The sequence below is a fragment of the Pan paniscus genome, chromosome 6 (genome assembly GCF_029289425.2).
Source record: "Pan paniscus chromosome 6, NHGRI_mPanPan1-v2.0_pri, whole genome shotgun sequence".
Classification (NCBI taxonomy): domain Eukaryota; kingdom Metazoa; phylum Chordata; class Mammalia; order Primates; family Hominidae; genus Pan; species Pan paniscus.
This window is the reverse complement of record NC_073255.2, coordinates 112,486,390-112,511,315: the sequence shown is the minus strand read 5'-3', so window position 1 is coordinate 112,511,315 and position 24,926 is coordinate 112,486,390. Positions and strand designations below refer to the sequence as shown.

The 24,926-nt window shown below is 40.5% G+C and overlaps 2 protein-coding genes and 1 long non-coding RNA gene across 11 annotated transcripts in view; 1 reads left to right on the top strand and 2 right to left on the bottom strand.

Moving 5' to 3' along the window:
• Nucleotides 1–3,913: 3,913 nt before the first annotated feature.
• Nucleotides 3,914–17,282, bottom strand: PEG10 (paternally expressed 10). 2 transcript variants are annotated; one of them, NM_001302494.1, is given in 2 exon segments: nt 3,914–10,281; nt 17,011–17,282. In NM_001302494.1, coding segments are annotated over 1 exon segment (2,229 nt in total). In that variant the 5' UTR covers nt 10,161–10,281; nt 17,011–17,282; the 3' UTR covers nt 3,914–7,932.
• Nucleotides 12,454–15,782, bottom strand: LOC129398178 (uncharacterized). The gene is made up of 2 exons (XR_008625907.1): nt 14,601–15,782; nt 12,454–12,579 (listed from the first exon to the last, which is right to left on the bottom strand). It is a non-coding gene; the product is annotated as an uncharacterized LOC129398178 (long non-coding RNA).
• Nucleotides 17,283–17,328: 46 nt separating the features above from the next.
• SGCE (sarcoglycan epsilon) overlaps nt 17,329–24,926 on the top strand; it is a 71,027-nt gene continuing 63,429 nt past the window's right edge. For 3 of the 8 annotated variants that reach the window (XM_057302911.2, XM_034964476.3, XM_034964475.3), the window contains exon 1: nt 17,390–17,602. In XM_057302911.2, coding sequence (XP_057158894.1) covers nt 17,494–17,602 — 109 coding nt within the window. In that variant the 5' untranslated portion in view covers nt 17,390–17,493. Of the gene's footprint in view, nt 17,603–24,926 lie in introns of all 8 variants that reach the window. The other 5 variants (XM_057302910.2, XM_034964472.3, XM_034964473.3 and 2 more) reach the window with 3 other exon arrangements.

Genomic DNA, 24,926 nt, shown 5'->3' with positions numbered 1-24,926 from the left:
TCTGGTTGTAAATTTTACATATGTGCAAATAAGTCCAATCTGATATGTATCTCCTGATAAGAGCTGTCACTGGACTGGAGAAAACTTATATATCGGTGTTGACAATGTCCTGAGAACAAACTGGGGCTTTAGTTCTATACTCTGTACTTACATGCAATCTACATAGACCTTGTCTTAAAAAGGTAGGCTTCTAGGCATATTGGCCTTGCTTTTGTTCCTCTCCCAAGTTATTGATGGGTGTGAGGCAGCTCATGTTCCTCCTTGAGGGGGCTATGTAGGGTATCTACTCTGAGCACATCTCATCCTCAGATCCAGAATTGGGGAGGAGGAAAGGAGTAGGATGGATAATTTTAACCTTTTAACCTAAGGCCCAAATTGCATTCTACAACTTAGCTTGACCATAATAAAGATGCATTTTAATCCACATCTAACTACCTGTGTTCATTCTCAAGTAGGTACAAAAGAAGAGAGAGGTCATTAGTGAATACTCTTCCAACCTCAACATTGGATTTTGGTGAGGTTTAGCCCTTAGTAAGAAGACTTAAGCCCAGTTGTCACAGTTGGGTATTATTGCAGACTTGGACTGATAGGGTAATTTGATGGGCCAATGTTGTGGTCCAAAAGCTAGCAAAATATCATTCACCCTACTTTAATTAATCTTAAGAACTGCAGTCAGTGATGAAACTTAGGGTATTACTCAAGAGACTCAAAGTAGAAATGACCATGTGTAGTCTTCACATCAACTTATGCCTAGAAAGTAGGATGTTGTATTATTTTATTAGATTTATTCTAACATCAGGCTGATATATATGAGATTTAAGTAATGTTGAAACCTCTTGGAAATAAAATAGGAAAAAATATTTGTTTTTTAAAAAGAATTTTATCTATAATAAATTTTTATAAGGTGCTATCTCTGAGTCTAACTTCCACCTGTTTCTTTTTTTTGTAACATGGACTGATTGAGAATAACTAGCCAATGATTCAAAGTTATATAAGTTATAATTAATTTTAATTCAGGGATTTTCTTATGTAAGGACTATAAGGCTAAATAGAAAATAGTAATTAATGATTTAATGATATTCCAAAGATTCACCTGCTCTCTTTTTCGACTGTCTTGGATCAAAATGTTATTCTGTAAATTATCCTGAGTTACCAGGAACTGAGATTCTAGATATACAGCTGTCAACTACCTCTAGGGATTATCTGGGAATAGAATAAGGGAATTTTATTATATGCTAAAAGAGTTGCTTGGGAAGTCAATTTGGGAGGGAGGAACCATTTCTGTTGTTCATTCTTTCTAATCTTCAATTGAAAAACATTAGTAAAAATAAATATTTAAGAAATTTAATGTATTCTAGAAAAAAACCTTAAATGTCAAATATCCTTTGTCTGCACTAAATGATAATTAAACAGTGCCTACTCACAAATGACTTGGGCAACTATGGTGCCTAAGAGCAGTTGGGGTACTCGGGTGCTATTATTTGGATATGGTTTGTTTGTTCTTACCGAACCTCATGTTGAAATTTGATCCCCAATGTGGCAGTGTTGATGGGCATGGAGCTAGTAGGAGGTGTTTGGGATATGGAGGCAGATGCCTCATGAATGGCTTGTTGCTGTTCTAGAGGTAGTAACTGGATTCGTTTCCTCAAGAGTGGGTTGTTATAAAGCCAGGAAGCCCCTCAGGTTTTTTCATTTGCATATGTCTGCTTCCCCTTTGACCTTCTCAGCCATGTTGTGACAAAGCTTGAAAGTCCTTGCCAGAAGCCAGGACCATGCCCTTGAACTTCTCAGCCTGCAGAACTGTGAGCTTAATAAACTATTTTTCTTTATTGATTACTCAGTCTCAGGTATTCTTTTATAACAACGAAAATGGACTAAGACACCTAGCTAGAGAACCCTTGGGTGCTCACCCTTCAACTGCACTAGGTGTCGCAGTCCAAGGTCTGTGCCCTGAGTTGCATTCCCCTAGACCAAGCCTACTGCCTTGAACATTGAAAGAAATTAATAAATTGTTATTGAACATACCACACACACATACGCTCTCTCTTATTTTATTTATCCATCCTTCCAGATTCTTCTTCATGTACAGTTGTCCCTTGGTGTATGAAGGTAATAGCTTCTAGGACCTCCCTCCCTGCCAATAGTAAAATCTGAAGATGCTCAAGTCCCTTATATAAAATCCATAGTATTTGCATATAACTTATGCACACCCTCCTGTATACTTTAAATTATCTCCAGATTACTTGTAATACCTAATGCAATGTAAATTCTATGTAAATAGTTGTATTATATTGTTTACTTTTATTTTTATTGTTGTATTTTTTTTTTACTTTTTCTGAGTATTTTCCATCTGAGGTTGGTTGAATCTGTAGATGTGGAACCCGAGGATAAGGAGTAAAGGGTGGGAATTGGGTGTTTACTTAATTTTTCCAGGAAAATATGAGGTGGTTTGGGTAATGAATTCATTATCAAATCATTTATAGGTATGTACCAAATACGTTTCCATTCTGTTGTGCATGTTATCTTTATTAATTTAATTCATCTTAGATGTATTAGTTTACCCTCCTCATACCAATAAGTTCTTCTTCCTTCTCGTAGTCCTTATGCAATTCGTTAGTGTATTTTTTGAGGTATGGATCAAGAGTGATTCTTATCCTCATGAATATTTAATTGCCTTTATGTTTTTAAAAGTTGTTTATTTTCCCATTGTTGTATAACATTTTGTACTGATGATTTATTCAAAAGGGCAACTCAGAGCTCCAATCAGTAGAATATGGACCTCTTTTAAGATTGACCAAATGAATGTACATTTGTGTTTTAACATAGTGTGATCATCATTCTAAACAATTGTTTTGATTGTAATTGTTTTGATTGTAATTAGTTGTTTTGATTAATTGCTAGCATCCACTACACTAGATAAGAGGGTGTCTTTATTCATTTCATAAAAAGTTTCAAAAATATTGCAATTGTTATGTAAAATAAGTTTATTGTTCTGGACTAGCTTTGTCATACAGCTGCATAACAATATAATCTTGAGGCTGAGCACCTTTTGTTTTTGTTTAATCACATGGATTATGGAAAGAAGTGGGGCCCAGATGAGGAGGAGTCTAGGTGTAACAAATTGGAATAAAATGTTTCCATTTTCTTTCAACTTGATTTGGCTAATCACTTTTGTATCAGGTTAAATTGTAAGAAACCCCCAGGGCAGGTACTTAATAACTCAGTAGTTCTTGGCTGAGGACCCTTACTCCCAATTCTTCAAACCCACCCACCACCCTGCACACGATTGGAGTTTGTGAGCTCTGCTTGATGGATAGCTACTCTGGTAGCCTGCTTCTGAGGGTAGACAGTTTTTAGTTGTGTGTTTTCATTAGTTCTAGATTTTTCCTTTTAGTCACTATCTTCCCAATAAACAGTCATATTTATGTGACTATCATGTCATATGAACCTAGCAGCCCTTTGAAACTCTTCTTCTATGTCCTAATACTTCATAATTTTATATTAATGAATCTCAAGTATTTAAAGTAAAACTGATGTTAAAGTTTGTGATAATAGCAACCAGAGTTGCTATTAATTGTGTATCTTTATTTTATATGTTAAACTTTTGCAGCTGGAATAACTGATTTCCTGGAGTATTCTGGCTATATAATTCATACTAGGTTGTAATCAATAATGTTCTTTATACCACCACCCCACTATCCCAAACTCAATTCCACCCCTACCCTACCCACCCTCCTACCTCCCACTTCCCTACCTCCCTACCCTTCCAACAATCCTGCCCTCCCCACAGCCCCACCCTACTCTACTGTCCGCACTCTTAGCCTCTCCCACTCTCCTTACTCTCTCAGCCTTCCCCACCCTACCCCACCCCATTCCCTCGATGCTGGTAGATGCTGAAATGATCAGGACACAGTTTGCACTTAACCACTAAATCTTTATTGAATTTTTATTGTAACAGCAATGCAATATTAGCAAATAGAGAGCAATATAGAGTGAAGAGAATACAGCAATAAAGTTAGAAGGAGGGGTAGGGGCAATGGGGTTCAGTGGTAGGAGGAGGGCTACTGACAGGGGTAAAAGCAAGGGTTTTTATTTATCACTTTTATAACTTCCATGAAAATTTACCATCCATCATTGACAAGTTCATTCTAGCAGTAATTTATCAGAGGGCACTCATCCTCTATTAAATTATTAATCTAATCACCTTTGAACTTTCTCCCACTAGGGTTTTTATCCATGTCCAATTCGCTCTAAATAAGTTGGTCTCCCTGCAGTTCCCTCCGAGTTTATTTGAAATCTTTAAGGATAGCAATTATAGGGTAAAGGGTTACAAGTAAGTACGCATGTCCACTTATAGCGATATCTAATACATAATATTATTCTAACATTCTAAATAACCCCACCCACTTAAAATTACTTAATAGTCCCTCCCACCCTAAAATGCTTATGATTATATATCCCCTATTACTTAAACTTGATTACACAAAGAAATAAAAGCAATGCAATTTTCCACAGACCAATTCAATACCATTCTACAATCTAAAACACAAAGAACTTTCAGTCTCATCAGATGTGCATTCTCTCTTTAGGTGAAAATGTAGCATGGTTCCCGCAGGGCTCTCCATTTCTGCCCAGGTCTTTCCAGCAGGTTGTTCTCTGTTGTCAATCTTGGGACTGTCTGTATCTGATGTGAGATGTCTGTGGTGGATGACAACTGGATCAATTCAGAAGTCCAAGAGGTACCTGCAAACTTAAACAGAATTCCAGACTGCACCATATAGATGTGGCCCTCTTATTTTGTGCACCTGCAAGTTCACTGTATTACTTCACGATTTGATCAGACTAATTCTCCTTTTTTCCACTAAGACAAATACCTCACTGTCCAAACTAAATTGACCCTTCATAAATGTATGTAAACTTTCTCTGTTTCAATATCCTAGAATGATAAATTTAGCTAGTTCTCTCTAGGCTTGCCTATCAATGGGAGCTCTTAGATCTTCTTCCTTCTTGATTTAATTAACAATGTAAATTTGGGCTAAAAGTCAATTAATTAATTTTGCCAGTTTGAAAAACTTGACTACTGATTTTGCTTACTAATTCATCTATCTCCTTTATGTTTTTTATTTTGCTCCCTTTCTAACTTCTTTAGATATCAAATTCCATTTATTTTTTTCCTTTCTTATGAATAAAGCCATTTTTGTTGGAAAATGCCAAAAAAATTTAAAGGATCCAATTAACATAAATTTGATTAACAACAAAATAAATCAATTGAGTGAAAGGAAACTTAACCAAACTTCAAAACTATAGAATAATAAATTTAGAATTACTTATCCTTAACATCTACATTTATAGATAGCATATATAGCAATAGAGCATAGTACACACTGCCAAAAAGTTAATCACAAGCTTTAGTAAACAGCCAAATGTGGATCAGGGACTTTCTGAGTTGTTAACCCATAGCAGCATATTTTCCCTGATCGTTCTTGTCGTTGGTGAACTTCTCCAGACTTTTGCTTGCAGTGGTGGCAAATGTCCGTGTGCACATGCCAGGGCTACAGACAACGGCCCATTTCTAGGCACCCTGCAGCTTGAAGATCAATTGACAACTGTAAATTTGACACAAAACAACTTGAATTCAAATGTATGGAGGATGAATTGATACTTGAGGTAAACAGAAGTGACTCTTCAAAATAGTTCAGAAGCACAAATGCACCATTTTAAAAGTAATTACTCTAAAACACATGAGTGATTGACAAGCTTTCTGATTCCATTGAAGGAAAAAAAAGTTGTTTTGGATTAAATAGCCAATTAGGTTTCTCTTTTGAAATTTTATATCCTTTTATATGATTTTTAAAGGCCCAATTGATAGAATTGAAATTATATATGATGTTAAAATTGAAGATGAACAGGATGAATTATTATACAAATGCTCCAGTTCTGAGGAGCCTCTCATTCACAGCGTTGTAAGAAGTTCACAGTAAAGGAATATTTTACACTATGTTACTTAACATTTTTACTTAGTTTAACTCTAACAATAAGAACTGGATAGTACTTTGTAATTCAATGGAAATTTTTGAAAGCCTAGTCACCACTTCAAAACACACTAAAAATTATACTACAAATTTTAAGTATTTTAACATGCAAGAATAAGAGCGGATGATAATGAACATGTGAAAGATGATGCTGATGAAAAGTGAAACTTCACCGTTAGACTCCTCTTCATGTCAGGCAATTTGAGATGTACACCATGTTGTTTTCTACTGCTCAAACTCTGCTTTGGCAATTAAAGCCTGCCTCTTACATCTCTGTGTGTGGCAGCAAAATGGAGTCTCAGCAACCAGGCAGGAAAATGACACAAATCCTGCAGCAGGGTCAATGGCAGTAGTAAAGAATTAAACAGAAAAAGAGAGGTTAGATAAAACAGTTCAAGGTAGTAGCAAGGGACCAGGCTAAAGGAAGTCAGGCAGTCCCAGGTTAGCACAAAGCTTCCAGGGGACATCAGAGGTGTCACTGGGCTGAAGACAACTCTTGTGTTGTCCGTTGCTTTGAGTCCTTTGAGTTGCTTTCTGAGGCTTTTCATCCATTGGCAGCTTCACATCAGCTCCATCCTCTAGAGGGACCTTTTTCATTATGTGGATTCTGATCCTTTTGAAGTGGTTACCTCCCAGTAATGTGGAGCTCACTAAGGAAGTCCACATCCTCAAGACAGTGTCCACAGCCCTAATTCCTCTTCTTCAAAGATGTCCCTTCCAGGCATAGGAGTGTGAATCTGGGTGCTAAATCATTTCTCCTCTCTCCACACATCCTAACGCTACAGTCTAATGAGGGGACTGAAGATGAAATGCCCAGATGCATATGGAGGCAGACACATGGATAGATTCTTCCAAAACGTCAGCTGGTGCTTTTCCAGCCAATTAAGAACACTCATGAAAATTCTTTCTGAAGTACCAGGACAAATCTCTTAAGAGTTGGGTATGGGATTTTGGAGTCCTTTTGATGTGCTACTCTTTAGCCCTCGAAGGTGATTGAGAGGTGGTCACATTTCATGAACATCTAACAATGCTGGAGCCACCAGTAATCTCTGGTTACCAGGTTTAATGCTTTGTGGAAGCCATGATGGCATCATGATGGTAAGGTGTTGTGTCAAAGCCGGAGTCATTGGGTACATGTGATTTGCACCATGATGTGAAGACATAGTCTTAACATGCAAGAGTCCATCTGAGAGAGCACTTTCTTTTCAGGCCTGAGATGTTTCATGTCACAAGGGTTTTGCCTGCTCCTGGGAGAACCAGTCGAGTTGCTGCTCCTTGAGAATTAACAGAACCATGGAAATGGAGTTTGAAGACGGTGAAGTTTCTAAGGGTGCAGCGAGAGGATCACGGAAGCCTTTCCACACTGCACCGATAATTTTGGCTTCCTTAATAAGGCCTCAGTCCTCCAGTGATTTAAAAAGAGGGTACCGAAACCGCAAGAAAAGTCATGTCCTCCTCCTCCTCCTCCTTGTCTCCCCCTCCATAAAGAAATCAGCATTTCCTGCATTTGTATCAGCTTCTCTGTAAATGTTAAACAGCAAATTTGGCAGCCTATAATTTAGATGGTGATGGAGGTTTGGCAGGTAAAACCCAGACTTCCAGGACTGGCTGGAAAGTAAACTTATTAATTATTTTAGTTAGATTGGCAGTCAAGGTGGAAAAATGAGAGATCATTTATTGGCAAATACTCTGTTGCTCTCAGAAAATGTTGAAGGTCTTTTGGTGCTTTAGGATGTGTGCCAGTCCAGGGTGGCCCTAACCTTCCATAGCCGTTTCAGAGAGGATGTGCCTCAGGTGGCCTGAAGATACAGTAGCCTAAAATTTAGCACACAGTCACTGATTGAGAAGCTGAACAGGAATAAATTTTGAGGGCAGAGATCCTGAAGGACATGACAGGTATTTACAGGGTACTGTAAGATGGAGGCGGCGGCGGTGGTGGTGGTGGAGGTGGCGGCTGTGGCGGCGGGTACTGTGGTACCGGAGGCTGGCGGTACCAGTGTGGATTCCAAGTGATCATCACAGGTACATATAGTGATCTTCCTTGTCCGTCTCGTCCCACTGGGTACCAGGCGAATCCTACTGGGTAGGTCGGGTACGCGGCATATGTGGGGTATGTTTGGTATCCAGGTATTTGAGGTACGAATTCAGTGTACGTTGCCAGGTGTGCTTGGTCTTCTAAATTTGGAATAGATAGGCGAGGATACTGATTCTGGATAGTAAAATTGTTTGGAGCTCGGCAATCATAAGAAACTTGCAGTTTCCACCCCCTCTTCACCTGGAGAACTTGGGCTCCATTAGGTGCAATCGTTGGAGTAATTAGCCCATCTTTTACATTTCTTGCCACAAAATCTCGAAGAGCTGCCATTTCAGGTTCGGACAGTGAATACACATGTCCACTGGGAATACTGTGTGCTCCAGGTATCATTTCTATGTGAGGGTCAACCAGGCGGTGATCTGGGTAGACGTGCTCATCTACTGGAGTGTACACATTCTGGACATAGTAATACCTCACTGGTTGGTAAACTCTGTATCCATCTACTGGATAATAGAGTGGCGGTTGTGGTGCTGGTGGTGGGAGCGATGGTGGTATTGGAGAATACATCCGGCAGTGGTAGCGGCAGTATTCAGAATCAAAGACGATAGATCGAGTGCTCCATGTGATATTGGGATCATGTGTGCTCAGCCAGCGAACCCCTAGGACGACAGGGAAGAATGGAGACTGAGTCACATCAAATGACAGCACCTCTCGGTGATCTCCCAGGTCAACTATCAGGTCGTGAGTTTCGTGGACAACTGGGCCCGATGCTATGGGGCGCCCATCAATTGCTTCCACAAGTATTGGCCAGTCCTTGATTCTTAGAGGAATTCCATTTTGAGCAACATATTCGTGATCAATGAAGTTGCCAGAAGCACCAGAATCGATCATGGCTCGGACGAACAGGGTGTGTCTGCCCGGAAGATGAATCTGGAGCATCACTTGCAAGTGTGGAGATGAGGCATCATCTTGTGGGGACCTTATTATTTCTGGCCCGGTCGCTGAAGGTCCCTCTACAGCGGGGCCGGGGAGTTTCCCGCCGGCGAAGACTTTGAGGCCTTGGCAGGACAATTGTCAGCGTAGTGACCTCCTGTTCCACAGTAGAGGCACAGGTTCAGCTTTCTGCGTCTTTCTTTTTCTTCCTGGGTCAGGCGCATGCGGGCACCTCCCACCGGCTCGGTTGGATCTACCTGGTGGTGGCTTGCAATGTGAGGCAACACCAGCGCCCGGGGTGGCGAGCGTGGCTTGCGAGCTGCAGCAGCCCTGGCCAGCCTTCTCTCAATGTGAATGCACTGCCCAATCAGAGCAGACAGTGACTTGGCGACCTCGAGGTGGGAGAGCTCCTCCTGAATGTGGTCGCTGAGGCCCTCGTGGTACTGGTCAATCAGCGCAGGCTCGTTCCAATCCAGGTCCTGGGCAATCATCTGGAAAGCATTGGAGTAGTCGATGACAGACCCCATGCCTTGGCGCAGGCGTCTGATCTTGCGTTTGGCAACCTCTCGCCTCTGAGGGTCTTCAAAGACATGCTTCATTTCCATCATGAAAGCTGGGTAGTTGTGCATCAGGTAGTGGGAGCGCTCCAGCTTTGCTGAGGCCCAACGGGCAGCACGGCCGGTCATCATGCTTGTCACGAAGCAGACACGGACACGATCAACTGAGAAATCCCTGGTGCTCTTTTCCATGAAGATCTGGCACTGGGCCATGAAAGGAGCCAGCATGTCTGGGTTGCCATCGAACTTCTCTGGGAGGTCTTCTGGGCACTCTTCCTCTATTGGAGGGGGTGGGGCAGCAGCTGCTGCAGCACCGCGGAGCTCGATGTCATCATCCTCATCCTCAGGGGTGGGTTCCACTTGCTCTCGAAGGGTGGTGTTCTCCTCTGTGAGCTTCTGCACCTGGCTCTGCAGGTTGTTGTTCTCCTCCGACTGCTTCATGACCTTCTCTCTTAAGTTGTTGATCTCTTCAGAGAGCTCGTCCCTTCTTCGTTCGGTCATGTTGGGGACACACGCACTCTTATGGCCGGTGTGCTTGGAGTTGTTGTTGTTGTTGTTGTTGGGGGGAGGGGGAGGAGGAGGAGGTGGGCAGTCGGGACCCAGGGTGACGGTTGGGGTGGGAGGAGACCTCCCAGCTGTAGCTTCACTTCTGTGGGGATGGAGGCCTGGATCCTGGCCCCCTCTTCCACTCCTTCTTTTTTTTGTTTTCAAAACCCGCTTATTTCTGTAAATAAAGATAAATGTATGTATAAATCCAACTTATACATTCAAAGCAGCAAAAGCGACACAAAGGATTTGGTATTTAAATTATCCCTTGCTCTACGTGCTTACATTAATAATTAGTGAACAAAGAAAATAAACTCTCAAGAGAAAGTTATTAATCAGCACCATATATAACAAAAAGCAAACTACTTTTTGATGTTCAAATGACCTTGTCTTCCTCAAAGGCCACCTGTTCATTATGATTCAACAATACATTATCAACAGCATGCTTACCTTTATAAACTATAAAAGAATGTTGAAACCCTCTAAACAAGTAGTTTTGTATTCAAACACAGCAAGAAACTTCAAGGCAAACATGGATACAAAATCAATTATGCAAATTAAAGCCAAAATAATAACTTTTGTTATTAAAGAAGCCAGGCCAAAAATAGTTAATACTGCAACTAATAGAATCTCATTAAAGCAAGAGGGGAGTATTAAAATCACAACGCATGTATTCATCAGCCCTGTGGGCAGGAGGGTACTCTGGCCAACTGTCACAACCCTATTCCACTGCCACCGAGAAGGTAACTGGTTATCAAATCAAACAACCACCACCACAAAAACCACAGGACTGCCTAAATTACTTTTCTGACCATAATTTAAATCCCCAAAGAAAATTCTCTATGGGACAGAAACGGCACTAAGCAGCAATATGTGTATGTCAGTTTCCCTTGTCATTATGCAGTCATTCAAGAAATAATAATTGATGCCTCCTAGGAAAAGCTATAAAATGCAACATTCAAAGAAGCCCAATAATAGTATACCTCAAACTAATTATGAGGACTTAATTAAATAGTGCAGGTAAATTATGTAGTGAGTATTCAACAATGGTTAGCTGATATGAACAAAGTTATTAATTAGAAAATAGAAAGGTGACTATCTGTGTAAAAAGAGTGGGATTAAAAGAGGGAGGGGCTGCAACTATAGCAACATGGGCATGCATTTCCCACCTAAAGACATTTACTTTTTTAAAAATACTGTGTTGGTCAAACAAATTCAAGGCCTTATTTGTCTTGCAGGTTACCAGTTTGTAATCCATAGTTTTTAATGAAGATTTGTCAGCATAGCCCCAAATGAAGGTTTGTAATGTTAAGGTGGGACAGGGCTGCACTCCTAGGGGGTGAGTGGATGTGTGTGGGGAGGTGGGGGTAGGGTGTGTGTTTAAGCATTCTAATTATGAGTGTAATGACAATCACACACATAAAAAATCCTGACACAGTGTCTGCCTGTGTACTTCCTGAAAATACAGTTAAATGCATTTAGAATGATTTAATTATTTTAAATTTTATTAATAATCTCAAGTCCCATATTTGGAAAATTTAAATATATAAAAAGTTTAAAACATAATATGTAAAAGTTTAAAAAAGTTTAAAAAACTTTGATTTAAAAAGTTTAAAACTTTTAAAGAAAGTTTATAAAACTTTTAAATAAACAAAAGTTTAAATACATAACTTGGTCCTCTCTGGATACTCACTATGTGATTTACCTGCAAAAATGGACGCCAAATAAATTACATAGAATAAGGCCAAAAAGATACACAGTTGGTAATTAGAGAAGTTAGGTGAAAAATAGTTACTATTTTCAACCAATAGAGTACAAGAAAAAAAAAAAAAGTGGTAATTAAACGTGATGCCCAGCCCCTGGCTGTAAAGAAATGCTCCTTCCTCTCCAACTCCTAAACTCTTTAGGTACCTCCCATGCCCCAGTGTCACCACCCACAGATACTATCCCTGTGTCCTTTGCAGTTGGTGTAGCCTCTCCAAGGAGTGGCTATACAGCAAGCAGGGTCTTTAAGAGACAGGGAGTAGTGTGACATTTTAACAGTTTTAACCCCACTACTTAATTACTTTAGTAACTTAGGCTATAAAAACAACAAATAATTGACATTCAAGATAAAATATTCAAGTTTAGAAAAAATTAGAAAACACAATAAACACATCATAACCCGTGACATTCAGTATCATTTCCAACTCCTTAAAGACAATTGTATTGTTGACCCTGACAATATAACATCACAACATAATGCAATTTTTCCTTATTAAATTAGGAGTTTTCATGTCCCATTAATGAACAACTAATAACCATAAGTAAGGTGACTAAGGTACCACTTTTGTCATCTAGACATTAATACCTTCAAAACCTTGAGACAAGACTTCCTAAAGAGCATTCACAGCATGGCCTGGTGCAGCCTGACCACTTGTCAATCACGGCCACTAAGTGGGGCTTTATTGAAGCCCAGGTCTGATGGTTTTATTATCTGCAAAAAACAGTGATGGGACAGAAATAACAATACATTAGGAAATCAGCAAATAATTACTACACGGTTTAGGGAAATACAAGATCAATAAGAGTTAAAAATTCAAATACCTTTGGTATATAAGGAAGGTAGTTTAAAAGTGAAAAGAGACCAGAGTTAAGATGGGAGGGGCTGCAACAATGGAACTTGGGGGTGCATGCCCTCCCCCTTACCACCCTCCCCACCCCTGCCCCCCTGCCACCAGACATTTCATTCTTTTTTATTTTTTAATTTAGTTCCTGGTCAAACAAATTCAAGGCCTACTTTAGCCTGCAAGGTCACTAGCTTAAGACTTCTGACCTTTGCCAATAACAAGCCTGAGGCCTTCATATGAGGGTTGGCAAGTTTAGGGTGGGACGTTAAAAGAGACAACTGCCCAGGGAACAGTAGTTTATCCATTAAAAGTAATAGGGTAATGGGCAGGCAGGTTAACAGTGCGTATAAAAATGTTTAAACAGCGACTGAGGCAGCACAAGTTAACCTGGGACAAGAAGCATGTTTACTTGATTTGAATTATAGAACTATGTATGGCTCCTTAAACTCCCCCTTAGTAGGGGCTGCATTGGAGGGGAGGGGTCAAGAGGTCTCATTCCTGAAAACTGAAAGGACAAACTGCATAAAGCCAAGTTGCCTAGGACAGATGCCATCTTTACATGATAATAATTTCAGTTTTAGTCTTTTTAGGAAATAAATACATTTGGTTAATTATTGACTCTTCACAATAGCTTGGAATAATTTCTATTCCACAAACACACCAAAGAGCAATAGTAGCCAAAAACCATAAATAAACATCCCATTAGGAAATGACATCTCATTAAGCAACTCTTAGTTCCTTCATATTTTCAAATGTCCAATTTTTTAGTACTATCTTGTACTACTTATGAAATGCAAATTCTCTTAATATGCATGTTATTACTGTTGTTTTGAACCTCTTTAATATGCAAATATACAATATCCAAAGAGAAGGGAAAATTACTTAAAGCTGTAATTATGATAAGCACAAATTTTCCATAGATTGTGTACTTGTGGTGGGGAGGGGGTATGTGACAGAGATTTTTGGGAGCCAAAGCCCCCAATTCCTCCCCTACCAAAGTCCTGGCTCATGATTTGTAATATATGGAACCAGGTTTTAAAATTTCTTCATTCAGCTAGAAACACAATTCTTACATGGTACCTCTTACTGGCAATCAGTTATAAATTTGTTTTATACAGATGTTTAATTTTGCAAGCTGAAACAACCTATGTTTTGTAATGTGACCACTTTATATTACATTACACAAACTTTAATACAATATGTACCATTAATAATCCACTTGCCCCAAATTTAAATTAGCTTTTTATGAAAAAAGCTAATTATTTGGAATAACTAGCTTTTTATGAAAAAAGCTAATTATTTGGAATAACTAGCTTTTTATGAAAAAAGCTAATTATTTGGAATAACTAGCTTTTTATGAAAAAAGCTAGTTATTTGGAATAACTAGCTTTTTATGAAAAAAGCTAGTTATTTGGAATAACTAGCTTTTTATGAAAAAAGCTAATTATTTGGAATAACTAGCTTTTTATGAAAAAAGCTAATTATTTGGAATAACTAGCTTTTTATGAAAAAAGCTAATTATTTGGAATAAGCTTTTCATGAAAAAAGCTAATATTTGGAATAACTAGCTTTTTATGAAAAAAGCTAATTATTTGGAATAATTAAAATTAATTTAGTTGCTTTGTATTATAATTACAGCTTATATCATTGGAGTTTAAAAACACATACACTTTTTTTAAATTCTGTTAAATGTGAGAGATAACGCAAACAAGGCAACCCAGGACAGCAAAACACCATAGGAAAGGAGTAAATCAGAAGAGACCTACAGACACCAAGCAAGACACTGAATAAACCAATTTACTCTGGTCATTTAACACATATTTAATGAATGCCTACCATGTGCAGGCACAATTTATTATACATAGGCAAATAGGCTAGGGTTAATCACCTAGAGATCCAAGGAAAACACCCAGCTTCATAGGCACGCAAATAAAAGCCTTATCCTCACTCAGAGGCCAAACCAACAGCACCAATTTTGTATTCACCAAAACATCGGATTCCCAAAGGTCCACTAGTGCCTCTAAAAAAACCTTAAATGTGAAAATATTTTTAAAGTTTTTAAAAATAAATTGTTAAGTTTTGGTTTTCATTTGCAGTAAAAACATTTGGCTAAATTGCCTTTAGAGGCACCAGCCATGTCAGTTTACAAGGTCCCTTCATAAGCCACTATCAGGAGTTTAAATTGTGGGATTATGTTATTGAATATATGCAAAGAACATATTAAAAGTGCTCATAAATTCCAGTTATAATTATTATTAATTGTTTTATTTATTATTCTATTAGACTCTAGTAGCCAAAAAGCAAAACCAACACAGCAGAGAAACCGCAGGGGGGCGGGGCTGTACAGCCAGGGCTCAGGCAAGGAAGATGCGCAGGTGCAGAGGACCGGCGCCTGAAGGGAGGGGCTGAGGGTTCACACTGCGCATGTGTGCTAGCAGGCTCTGAGGGAGGTGGGACTATAGGCCAGCCGGGCAGGGGCAGGCTTAGGGAGGGGCCAAGCCTTGGAGAGGCGGGGCCTGAGCAGGCTACCTAAGAGGAGGCGGGCCTGGGGAGGTGGGATCTGGGTGAGCTCACATCAGAGGAGGCGGGCCCAGGAGAGGCGGGGCCTGGGCAGTTCACCTCAGAGGAGGCGGGCCCAGGAGAGGCGGGGCCTGGGCAGTTCACCTCAGAGGAGGCGGGCCCAGGAGAGGTGGGGCCTGGGCAGTTCACCTCAGAGGGGGCGGCCCCGGGAGAGGCGGGGCCTGGACAGTTCACCTCAGAGTAGGTGGGCCCGGGAGAGGCAGGGCCTGGGCAGCTCACCACAGAAAAGGCGGGCCTGGAAGAGGCGGGGCCTGAGCAGCTCACCTCAGAATGAGGTGGCCAGAGAGAGGTGGGGCCTGGGCAGGCAGGCGCTAAGGAGCTGGGAGGAGGGGCCTGAGGAGGCCGCATCTAGAAGGCGCGCTCTGGGAAGGCGCGCTGCAGGGGAGGCGCGCTCTGAGGAGGCGCTGTAGGAGGCGCTAAGCACCGCAAAGAAGGCATGCTAGGATGGGCGGGGCAGGCCTGAGACTGGCTGCTACAGGGCTGCAGAGTATCTGCACACACCCCCCGCCGCCAGAATCCCCCCTCCCAAACCCCTCCCACCAGCCACCAAAGCCAGATTCATTTCATGCAGCAAGAGCAATCCACAGATCCAATTCCCCCGCCATACTCAGCAAACCCACAGTTTCCACAAACTGTTGCTGGACGCTGATTCGCGCCACCACAACTACACCGCCACTTCAATCAAGCACAAGTAGGCAGGCAGCCTGCTCTGCCATCACCAAAAGATTCCCATTTCCACTCCAATCAGTGCCCCTCCACTCCACTGCTATAGCGGGAATGGTGTGGGCAGAATGTTAAACACTAATTTTTGCCCGGGGCTCCATTTTGTCTACCAGCACCATCATGCAGAGAACCGTCCTGCAGAAAAATAGAGTGGGAGCCATTCCAAAAGGTGAAAGGGTGGGGTCCTGCTCCAAGAAAACAGAGGAATTGTACTCCGCAGCTCATGTCCCACTACGGCTGCTTTATTTGTAGCGCAAACAGTCTGCAGCTCCTGTACCTCTGCAGCTCTTACCACTTTGTAGTGCATCTTAGGTGTGAATTGTTCCGCAGCTCATGTACCTCTGCAGTTCATGTGCCTCGCAGCGCAATGAAGCGCTGTTGTCGGGCTGGCTAATCGCATCGTTTTTGTAGCGTTTTTTGTAGTGCTACTCTTCTGCAGCTCAGATTTTGCAGCGCGTGTAAAGCGCAATTCAGTTTTCTGTCTGCAGCTCCTATATCGCTGCTCCTCGTTCTGGATTGTAGCGCCACTGAAGCGCCCATCCGTCAGTTTGTGGCACATAAAGCGCCCATCAGTTTATAGCGCAATTAAGCGCCAGTTGTAGCACCCATCAGTTTGTCGCCCGCGTGAAGCGTGCTTGTAGCGCATCTGAAGCGCCAGTTTGTAGCGCATTTGAAGCGCTTATCTGTTTGTAAAGCATGGCACTTGGTAGCGCATTTGAAGAGCAAATTGCAAATCGATCTGTAGCTCCTGACCGTCTGCAGCTCATCACTGTCCGCAGCTCATCTCTGTCTACAGCCCGTATCTGGACTTGGTCCTGGAAACCCAAGCCTTTAAGGCTTGGTTTCCCCATTTGTTTTGGGGTACAGCCAGTGAAGGCGTGACAAGTTTTGCGTGGAGACATTCTGGGGTGCTACTCCATCTCCCGCAGCTCCCGATAAGCACGGGGAATGAACGTGATCTTTAAAAAAAAAAAACGTCCTCACCGCATACTCACCACGCGAGGACTCCTCTGCGAAGACAGGAAGGATGGGGTCCCACACCTGAGCCAGGCGCGGTCTCCACTGGGTGCTCCGCAGCCCGGAGTGGCTCCGGACGACAGCCCGCTCAGCGGACCTTTCGCCAGGCTCGGTGGACCTTCTCCGCTGTTCTCCTCAGGGCGCAGTCAGGTTTCTTCGACACACACCAACCGAAGTTGAAGCGCGTGTACCAGGAGCTCAGACTGTGAGCCTTATATAGGTTGCACCGAGGAGGGGGGCGCCAAATCCCAGCGTGCTCCGCGGGCTAGGGGGTGGAGGGGGGTGCGGGGGATGGGGGATGGGGGTGGGGGCGGTGGCCACGCTGCAGTGGCCCGCCGCTAGAGGGAGTACGGGATTACCGAGGGGGTGCGGGATGCTGATGCTGAACTGGCCAAGCTGGGAGGGAAGAAGAAAGGGAGGGGAGGGGAGAATCGAGGACGGACGGCCTAGCCAGGCCAAGAATGCAATTGCCCCGGTGGTGGGAGCTGGGAGACCCCTGTGCTTGGACGGGACAGGGTCGGGGGACACGCAGGATGAGCCCCGCGACCACTGGCACATTCTTGCTGACAGGTTAGTGGCCTGCGCGCGACGTGGAGGTCCCGGGGCCAACAGGCCGCCGCCTCCCCCTCCCCCGCTCGGGTTCCGGGGCCTGAGCGCGCCCTTTGGGCACCAGCCTCTCTTTCTGTCCCGGACCCCACCGTACCCCTCCTTCAGTACACCTTGTACCCCATTTCCCCGGCCCAGCTTCTCTCTCCCCAGGCTTGACCCCTGGCCTTTTTTTTTTTTCCTCTCCGCGCCCCCGCGGGCCCCTCCCTGCTCTGCGGGCGCAGAAATTCCATCTCCAATTCCTGTTCCCAACATCCCCCTCCCCGCCCAGCCCCAGGGTAGTCCTCTCCCGATCCCTGTAGCAAAGAGCTGGGGGTCGTTGCCTGTTTTTCTGGGGGGCCCGTTTCCCCGCGATTGGGCTCTGCGACCTCGATGCGAGCCAAAGGAAATGGGTGTCAAGCTGCGTCCCCGCTACACAAACACATCTTTTTTCCTTTTCTTGATCGTGGTAGAGAACACAAAAATATGACATTTAAAACACCGAATTTCCCCCTCTTGCTAAGTGCATTTCTCGGTGGCGGAAATCTCGGTTTTCTTCGGTTTTACGGAGCAGGGACGCGGAATCATGAAATGCTGGGAGCTAAACAGGGCGTTCAGGTCAGGGTTAACCCCGGCTGGAGGCCAGAGATGCTGCCGTACCGAGTGCGCTATTTCCAGAAACCAAAACCAATTTAAAACAGCTGTGGATGCTTCCAGTGTGTTTGGCGGGCTTTGAAGGCTCCCAGCTACGGACTTTTGGTGGCGATTACGAGGTTTACACAGAGACCTTGCTTCCCTTGCAACGTTACATTTTCCTAAATCTTGTAGGGTGAATGAATGCGTTTAGTCACGGCAACCGCACGTTTAATCCTTTCCAGCGGGTTGCCGAGATTCGGCCACAAATATTTGCGTGCATTTGTACTATGAACATATATATTTTATGTCAGGGAAAATTGCAGTGGCTGATAAGACGCTAAAATTCTGATGAGGAAGGATGCTAAATAAAACCTTAACGCGGATTCCCATCTAAGCGCCTCAGTGTTAGGCGCTTGGGAAACTGACAATCTGTTGATGATCTTAGTAAAACAAGTTTAAGTTAAAAGGGAAAACCAAATTGTCTACAGCTGAGTTAGGTTTCTGAAACACAGATGAAACGCTTTCATATTTGAAGAGCAAAATTGAGCACATTTTAGTAACATTGCTACGGATTATTTTATACTTGGAATATCAATAAGAATTTGACTTATTGTCATAACAACGTTGCAGACACCGCACTTTAAAAGCGAGCCTTTCTAGGAATAAACAAAACTGTAGCCCATTTACTGAGATTTTACTTTTTATTAGAAAATGCCCACTATCCGGAATATGAATGAATGAAATGCAGCTTTTTAACAAAGACATTTCCCTAGGAAGTTGGGTAAACACAATTATACTTTTTAGAAGTGCCTTTTAATTTAATCTTTAGGATGTTCACCCTCTTCTGCAAGATAGAATAATTCCAGGATTTCTTATGCTTGGTAGAGTACTGTTCTGGTGACCGCTGTCAAATTCTTACCAGTTTTGTTTGTTTGTTTAAATTCGAAAGTTACTTCACCTAGTTAACTGAGACATTATTCTTCTAACAATTGAGATTTAAAACCAGTATAGATGAAAAGCAGGAAAAATTAAAGTTCAAAAATCCATCTTAAGACTTTAAAAGTTTGAACAAGTTTGAACCAATTTGATTTTTTCATTTCAAAATGCTAAGCAGGACTTTTTTAAAAAAACGTAATTAGTATTTTACCATAATAAAAGTAATTTCAGGTCATTGTACAAAATTCAGGAGAGAAAACCCTAGAAAACTCTAAAGAAAAGGTCACCTGTAACCTATTCACCCTGCAATAACACCAGTAAACATTATAGAGTCTGCTTTTTCAGACGTTCTCTATGCATATATAGGTAGCTATACAATAAATATTTTTCATAGGATTGCAGTTAAATACTTTCTAAAAGTTAAAAACAAGATCAAATTAATTCTCCTCGATTATTTTCTTTCCAAAGAGCCTTTAAATGTTAAATAACATTAAGTTTGGAGAGCTTTCTTTAAAGGAAATAATATTAATTAATTTTTTAATTAAAATTTTAAATGAACAACCTTAGTATATAAATATTTAAAACCAGAAAACTGAGAAGAATTTTCTCTCATCTCACTATTCTAACATATTGTAGTTTTTTATTCCTCTACATATGAAAATATTTTCACTTTGCTTAGAAATAGAATTTTCTAAGGGAAAAAACAGCATCAATATATAAGTAATTTAGATAAAACCTTTTTGTTATCCAAAAAACAAAACAATACTAAAAATAAAACAGAAAGATAACATTAATAGAGCAATACTTTAGGTAACATTTTTGTGTTGTCTAGAACAACAAACATTTTCAAAACCAAAACCAAAACCAAATTAACAGATAAGAACTTTAAACATATTTTGGATATTTAATATCTATGTGAATTTTGGATTTTCTCAGATATTTATTTCTGGTGTTGACTATTTCTGCCCATTTTGCACAGGGTTGCATATACAGCAAAGAGGAGTTAATGAGTATTATTTATTTTATCAAATAATAACTGGGCTTCATATTTAGACATTTTATCTATTTTTATGAGAATTTGCTGTAGATCTATGAAGCTGTTGATTTAACACCTATATTTAACTTCTAGTATGGTAAGAAAATTGTATTTCAAAACAAAGTGGGATTTTCACTTGTTAGATAATAACTAGACTTTCTCTTTGGACATTTTACCCATTTAATGAAAATTTGCCATGTATTTATAAAGCTGTTGAATTTACCTTATGTATTTAGCTTAAGTTCTAGGGTTTTAGAAAACGATTTCAAAACAAACTGGAATTTTCACTTGTAAAATAGTAATTGTACTTTCTATTTGGACATTTTATCCCTTTTTAATGACAATTTGCTATAGATCTATGCATCCGCTGACTTACCACATATATTTGGCTTAATTTCTAATATAGAGAAAATATATTTCTAAGCAAAGTAAAATTTTCAGTTGTCAAATAATAACTGGACTTTCTATTTGGACACCTTATTCATTTTTAATGACAATTGCTATGGATTTACGAACCTGCTGACTTACCACCTGTATTTGGCTTAAGTTCTGGTATGGTAGGGAAAATTTATTTCTAAGCAAAGTACAATTTCCAGTTGTCAAAGAGTAAGTGGACTTTGTATTGAACATTTTATCCATTTTTACAACAGTTTGCCATAAATCTAAAAGCTGTTGATTTGCTTCATGTATTTTACTTATCCTATAGTATGGTGGATAAATTGCATTTCTAAGCAAAGTGGCATTTTCACTTGTCTCACAGACATTGAAAATAAGGGACAACACCAGAAAAAACTGGTTAGCGACAACCTCAAAGAAATAAAGATAACATGTATCCAGTTTCTAACACTAGTTTTCCACTGGTGAAAATCATGCAGTACACAAAATATTGAAGTAGTGAAAAAATCCTGACTTGTTAAAAAAAATTCCCAAGTCAAATATTCAGATTGTTTCTGATTCTAATAAGTGCAGTATTTATAGATCACATTTTCTCCAAAATACCCAGCCACCTTCTTCCTTTTTCTTTTTTGCTAATTATCCATAATCTACCCAAATCCTTTCCTTAAAACTTACCCTTCCATATTCTGTAAACACCTAAATGCATATTCTAACACTTATTTCCTACCTCCAGTGTAAAAAAATGACTCTAGGGGAATTGATGATATGGGTCTGTGTTCGTTAGAAATTCTTGGGCTGGAGGGGAGATCGCTTAGTCCATAGCTTCACAGAAATATCAATATGATGGCTGTTTTCTTTCTATCCCTCTCAACCTCCCCAGCAGAGACAGACAGACAGACAGATGTGAGGAGCATACATAGACTAACGCACACTCCATTCAGGCTTTTTCTAAACTTCGGAATCCAGTTCTCCAGTCTGTTAACTCCCTGATTTCCAGAAATATTAAGCCTAAAGTAGCAGTACGAGAAACAAAAAAAATAAAATAAAATAAAGAAGAAAAAGCCAATGTTTCTAGGTATCAACAAGTCTTTTCAAGTGAATATGTTTCTGATTCAAGTTTTCAGGTTGATAGGATCAGATAGAGTCTCAATGCTCTTAAATGCTATTTCACATGGATTGCTTCCAAGCCAAATTCTCTCTTCATAATTCCCAGTGTTTTAAATTCTGTAACTGTATTAAAGACAGTATTAAGTAAAAAACAAATCTCCAGTTTCCACAGACTGACTCTGGAACAACCATTTCCATTGATGTTGTATCCCTTCTAGTCTTTGTTCTGTGTACATAAATATTTGTATATAATTATAATTTTAATATGTATAGATTTCTTACACTTTGTTTTGAAAGATAAGTTAATCCTGCTTTCTGCAAAGCATTTGTCAAGAATGCAGGATGCTCTTGTGTATGAGGTGGTGTGCAGATTAATTAGCAGTATTGCTGTGTGAGCGGGAGGCAGACTGAACCAGCACCGGCGAGGTGTATACGTTCTTGGGTTTGCGTCAGGGTATCGTCCCTGGTTAAGGATCATAAGCCTTTGCCCTGAGTTTTGTCTTCCTCAGCATTTGTATGAATGACTTTGATGAAGATCTAAGAGGCTTGCTTTAAAATCCATGGATGAATTGAAAAGGGATAGCTGTTAGAAATAGGTAACAATTTAGAGTTAACATGGTTTTTAAGTGGGCTGCAATGCTGTGCTGAAAGCAAAAAATATTTTATAGTAGTAAATGCATCATAATTCATTGGTATGGAAGTATGGAGATGACTTTGTATGGTGGCAGTTCTTTAGGAAAATGAAGGTTAATATGAACCAGTGGCATGATATGGTTGCAAAAGAAAAAAAAATTAGTTAGGTTCTGGTAGTAGTATAGTGTCCATATGTCACAAAAATTAATAGTACCCTGCTCTAATCAACCACATCTGTAGTATTGTGTCCATTTCTGGCTGTCACATTTAAAGAGAGATTTTGACAAATTAGACAACTTCCAGAGCAGTCCATGGGGATGTTGAAGGGTCTGGCAATCCTGTCATAGGAGGTATCCTCACAGGGTCTGGAAGTGTTTAACTTGAGAAGACTAAACAGTCAACATGAACTCTCTGATGTTTGCTTCGGAAAGTAGAACTAGCATCGGTGGGTTAAAGGTACAGATAGATTTCAACATGAGGCCTTCCTAACATTGCAGCTCAACAAAACAATCAACTTTATTTATTCTGTTCTTTAAATATCAGAAATATTCACCTCTCTTGCAATGAATATTTAACTTGAAGACCTTGATAACATTTTAGTGTAGACCTGAAAGATAATTGTGAGGAGAACATTTTATTTTTTTTGATAAACTGTCTAAATAGCCCTATGTGTTGCAAGTTCATTTCTTACAACTTGAAAATAGCTGCAACAGGGTAATTTAACACACACCCTCCTATCTCTCCCATTCTGTTTCAAACATGAAAACCTGAGAAGGAGATGAAAGATTCCTTTTCCCCCTGCAAAGTGTCTTAATTTGCTTAATTTGCTTCCTAGAATTACTCTTTCCTGGAATTTCTTGCTCTGTCCAAGCAGGCTACTGGGGTTGAGTGGCCGTGGATGCCGAGGGTACCTAGGGCTAGAGGGGGCAGGCTGGCTGCTGGAGCTCAGCTGCTTCTTCTCCAGAGGGAAATAGGGTCCCTTCTGCAACCTCCCCTCCCTTGTGATGTATCTCCCTACAAAAGTTAACAGTTACAATTTTTAGCTTTTACATAGCAAAATAAAATATTTTAATCAAATGTTTTTAACTTCTGTCTGTTTCAGGTTAGCCTGGTTTCTGCCTGGCTGAAGGGCACATTCTTAGTGTCTCAAACATGTCTTGAGGCAGATTTTTCTTTCCTGTATGGTGATCTGCCTATTGATTGTTTATTTTGGTTAGTATATCAAACTTTGAAAATATGATTTCTTAAAATGAATTTGTGGATTATATAGGGCTTCCTTACAGGACCCCTTTTGTGAGTAGTTTCGGATTCTACAAAAGCTATTTTTATACCCTGGAGTTATTAGTTCTTGCAAACTAAGAAGTCCAATGAGAGAGGTGAAGAAATGATAGAAAAATTCTTCTGTCATATTTTCTAACTTTTCCCTGCAGCTTTCACTTCTGCCTCACACTTAGTACTTTCTCCTCCACTCCAGTTGTTAGGTCAGAAATGCAGTCACTTTCACTCTGACTGTATGAAGTATATTTCTAATGTTGAACAACTTTCTCTTTTCCTTATTCTCTCTTTCATAGAAGGGCCCCATGCACTTTTGTGGGATTGTAATAATGCAAACAGCAATTTGAGATGGCTTGCATCCCTGTTGTTGAAGATGCCACGGGCGTTCTTGGGCTGAGTTCATATTTCCAAGACAGAAAAGCTCAAAGATGAGTTTCTGGCTTGTCAACGCTCAGCTGATCTACAGGCGGCTACTTGTAATTCCTTGAATGCAGTGCTTGCTTGCTCTGGCTCTGGCTCCCCTGCTTTGGAAGTAATAATCCCCAGTGTCTACATTTTAAAACTTAAAGATGTTACCTTGGGAAATAAATAGGTAGCCTCAAAACATTAGTTGCTGGCATGATTATTGTTATATTCTTGGAAACAATATGTTAGTAAAAGCTACAGTGCTGTTTTCTTCTTCGGTCACTCTTTGGTAGAATTTTATTTTATTTTTTGTATCTTCATGTAAGAATTTTTATGCAATGTTTATGCAATAGCAGTTTAAGTGCATTTTATTATTTAAAAACCACTCATGTTTAGCACATTTCACTTTGTATCTAATTGTCTTAGACTAATCAATTTTTTGGAATAGATCTTTGGCATCCTGTACCACGGGAATCGCCATGGTATCTGTTGTGACATGTACGCAGACTCTTTTCTGATAAATGAAGCCGCTCATTTAAAAAATGTATAGGAGTTAGGCAGCTCTGGTATGAATTCTTTCCCATTCTTTAGCTTTTCACTTCCTTATCTGATCACCACTTTGATTATTATGGAGATTTGGGGTTCGCTGCAAATTTGAAAGAAGGGATCACAGTAATTTTCTTACAGCAGTTAAAGTGGAATATTTGTTACCTATTTCTTCAGCAGTATGCATGGAAGTATAGTTACTCTTTTACCTTGGAAAGCAAAATAAGAGAAAAAATAGCCCTGAGGTTTTTTGTTTCTCCTTCTTAGCAAATTCATGTTTCTTGCTGTGTAGTAAAATGACATTGGCTTTTCTCTTCTATGAAATAGTTAATCAGTGTA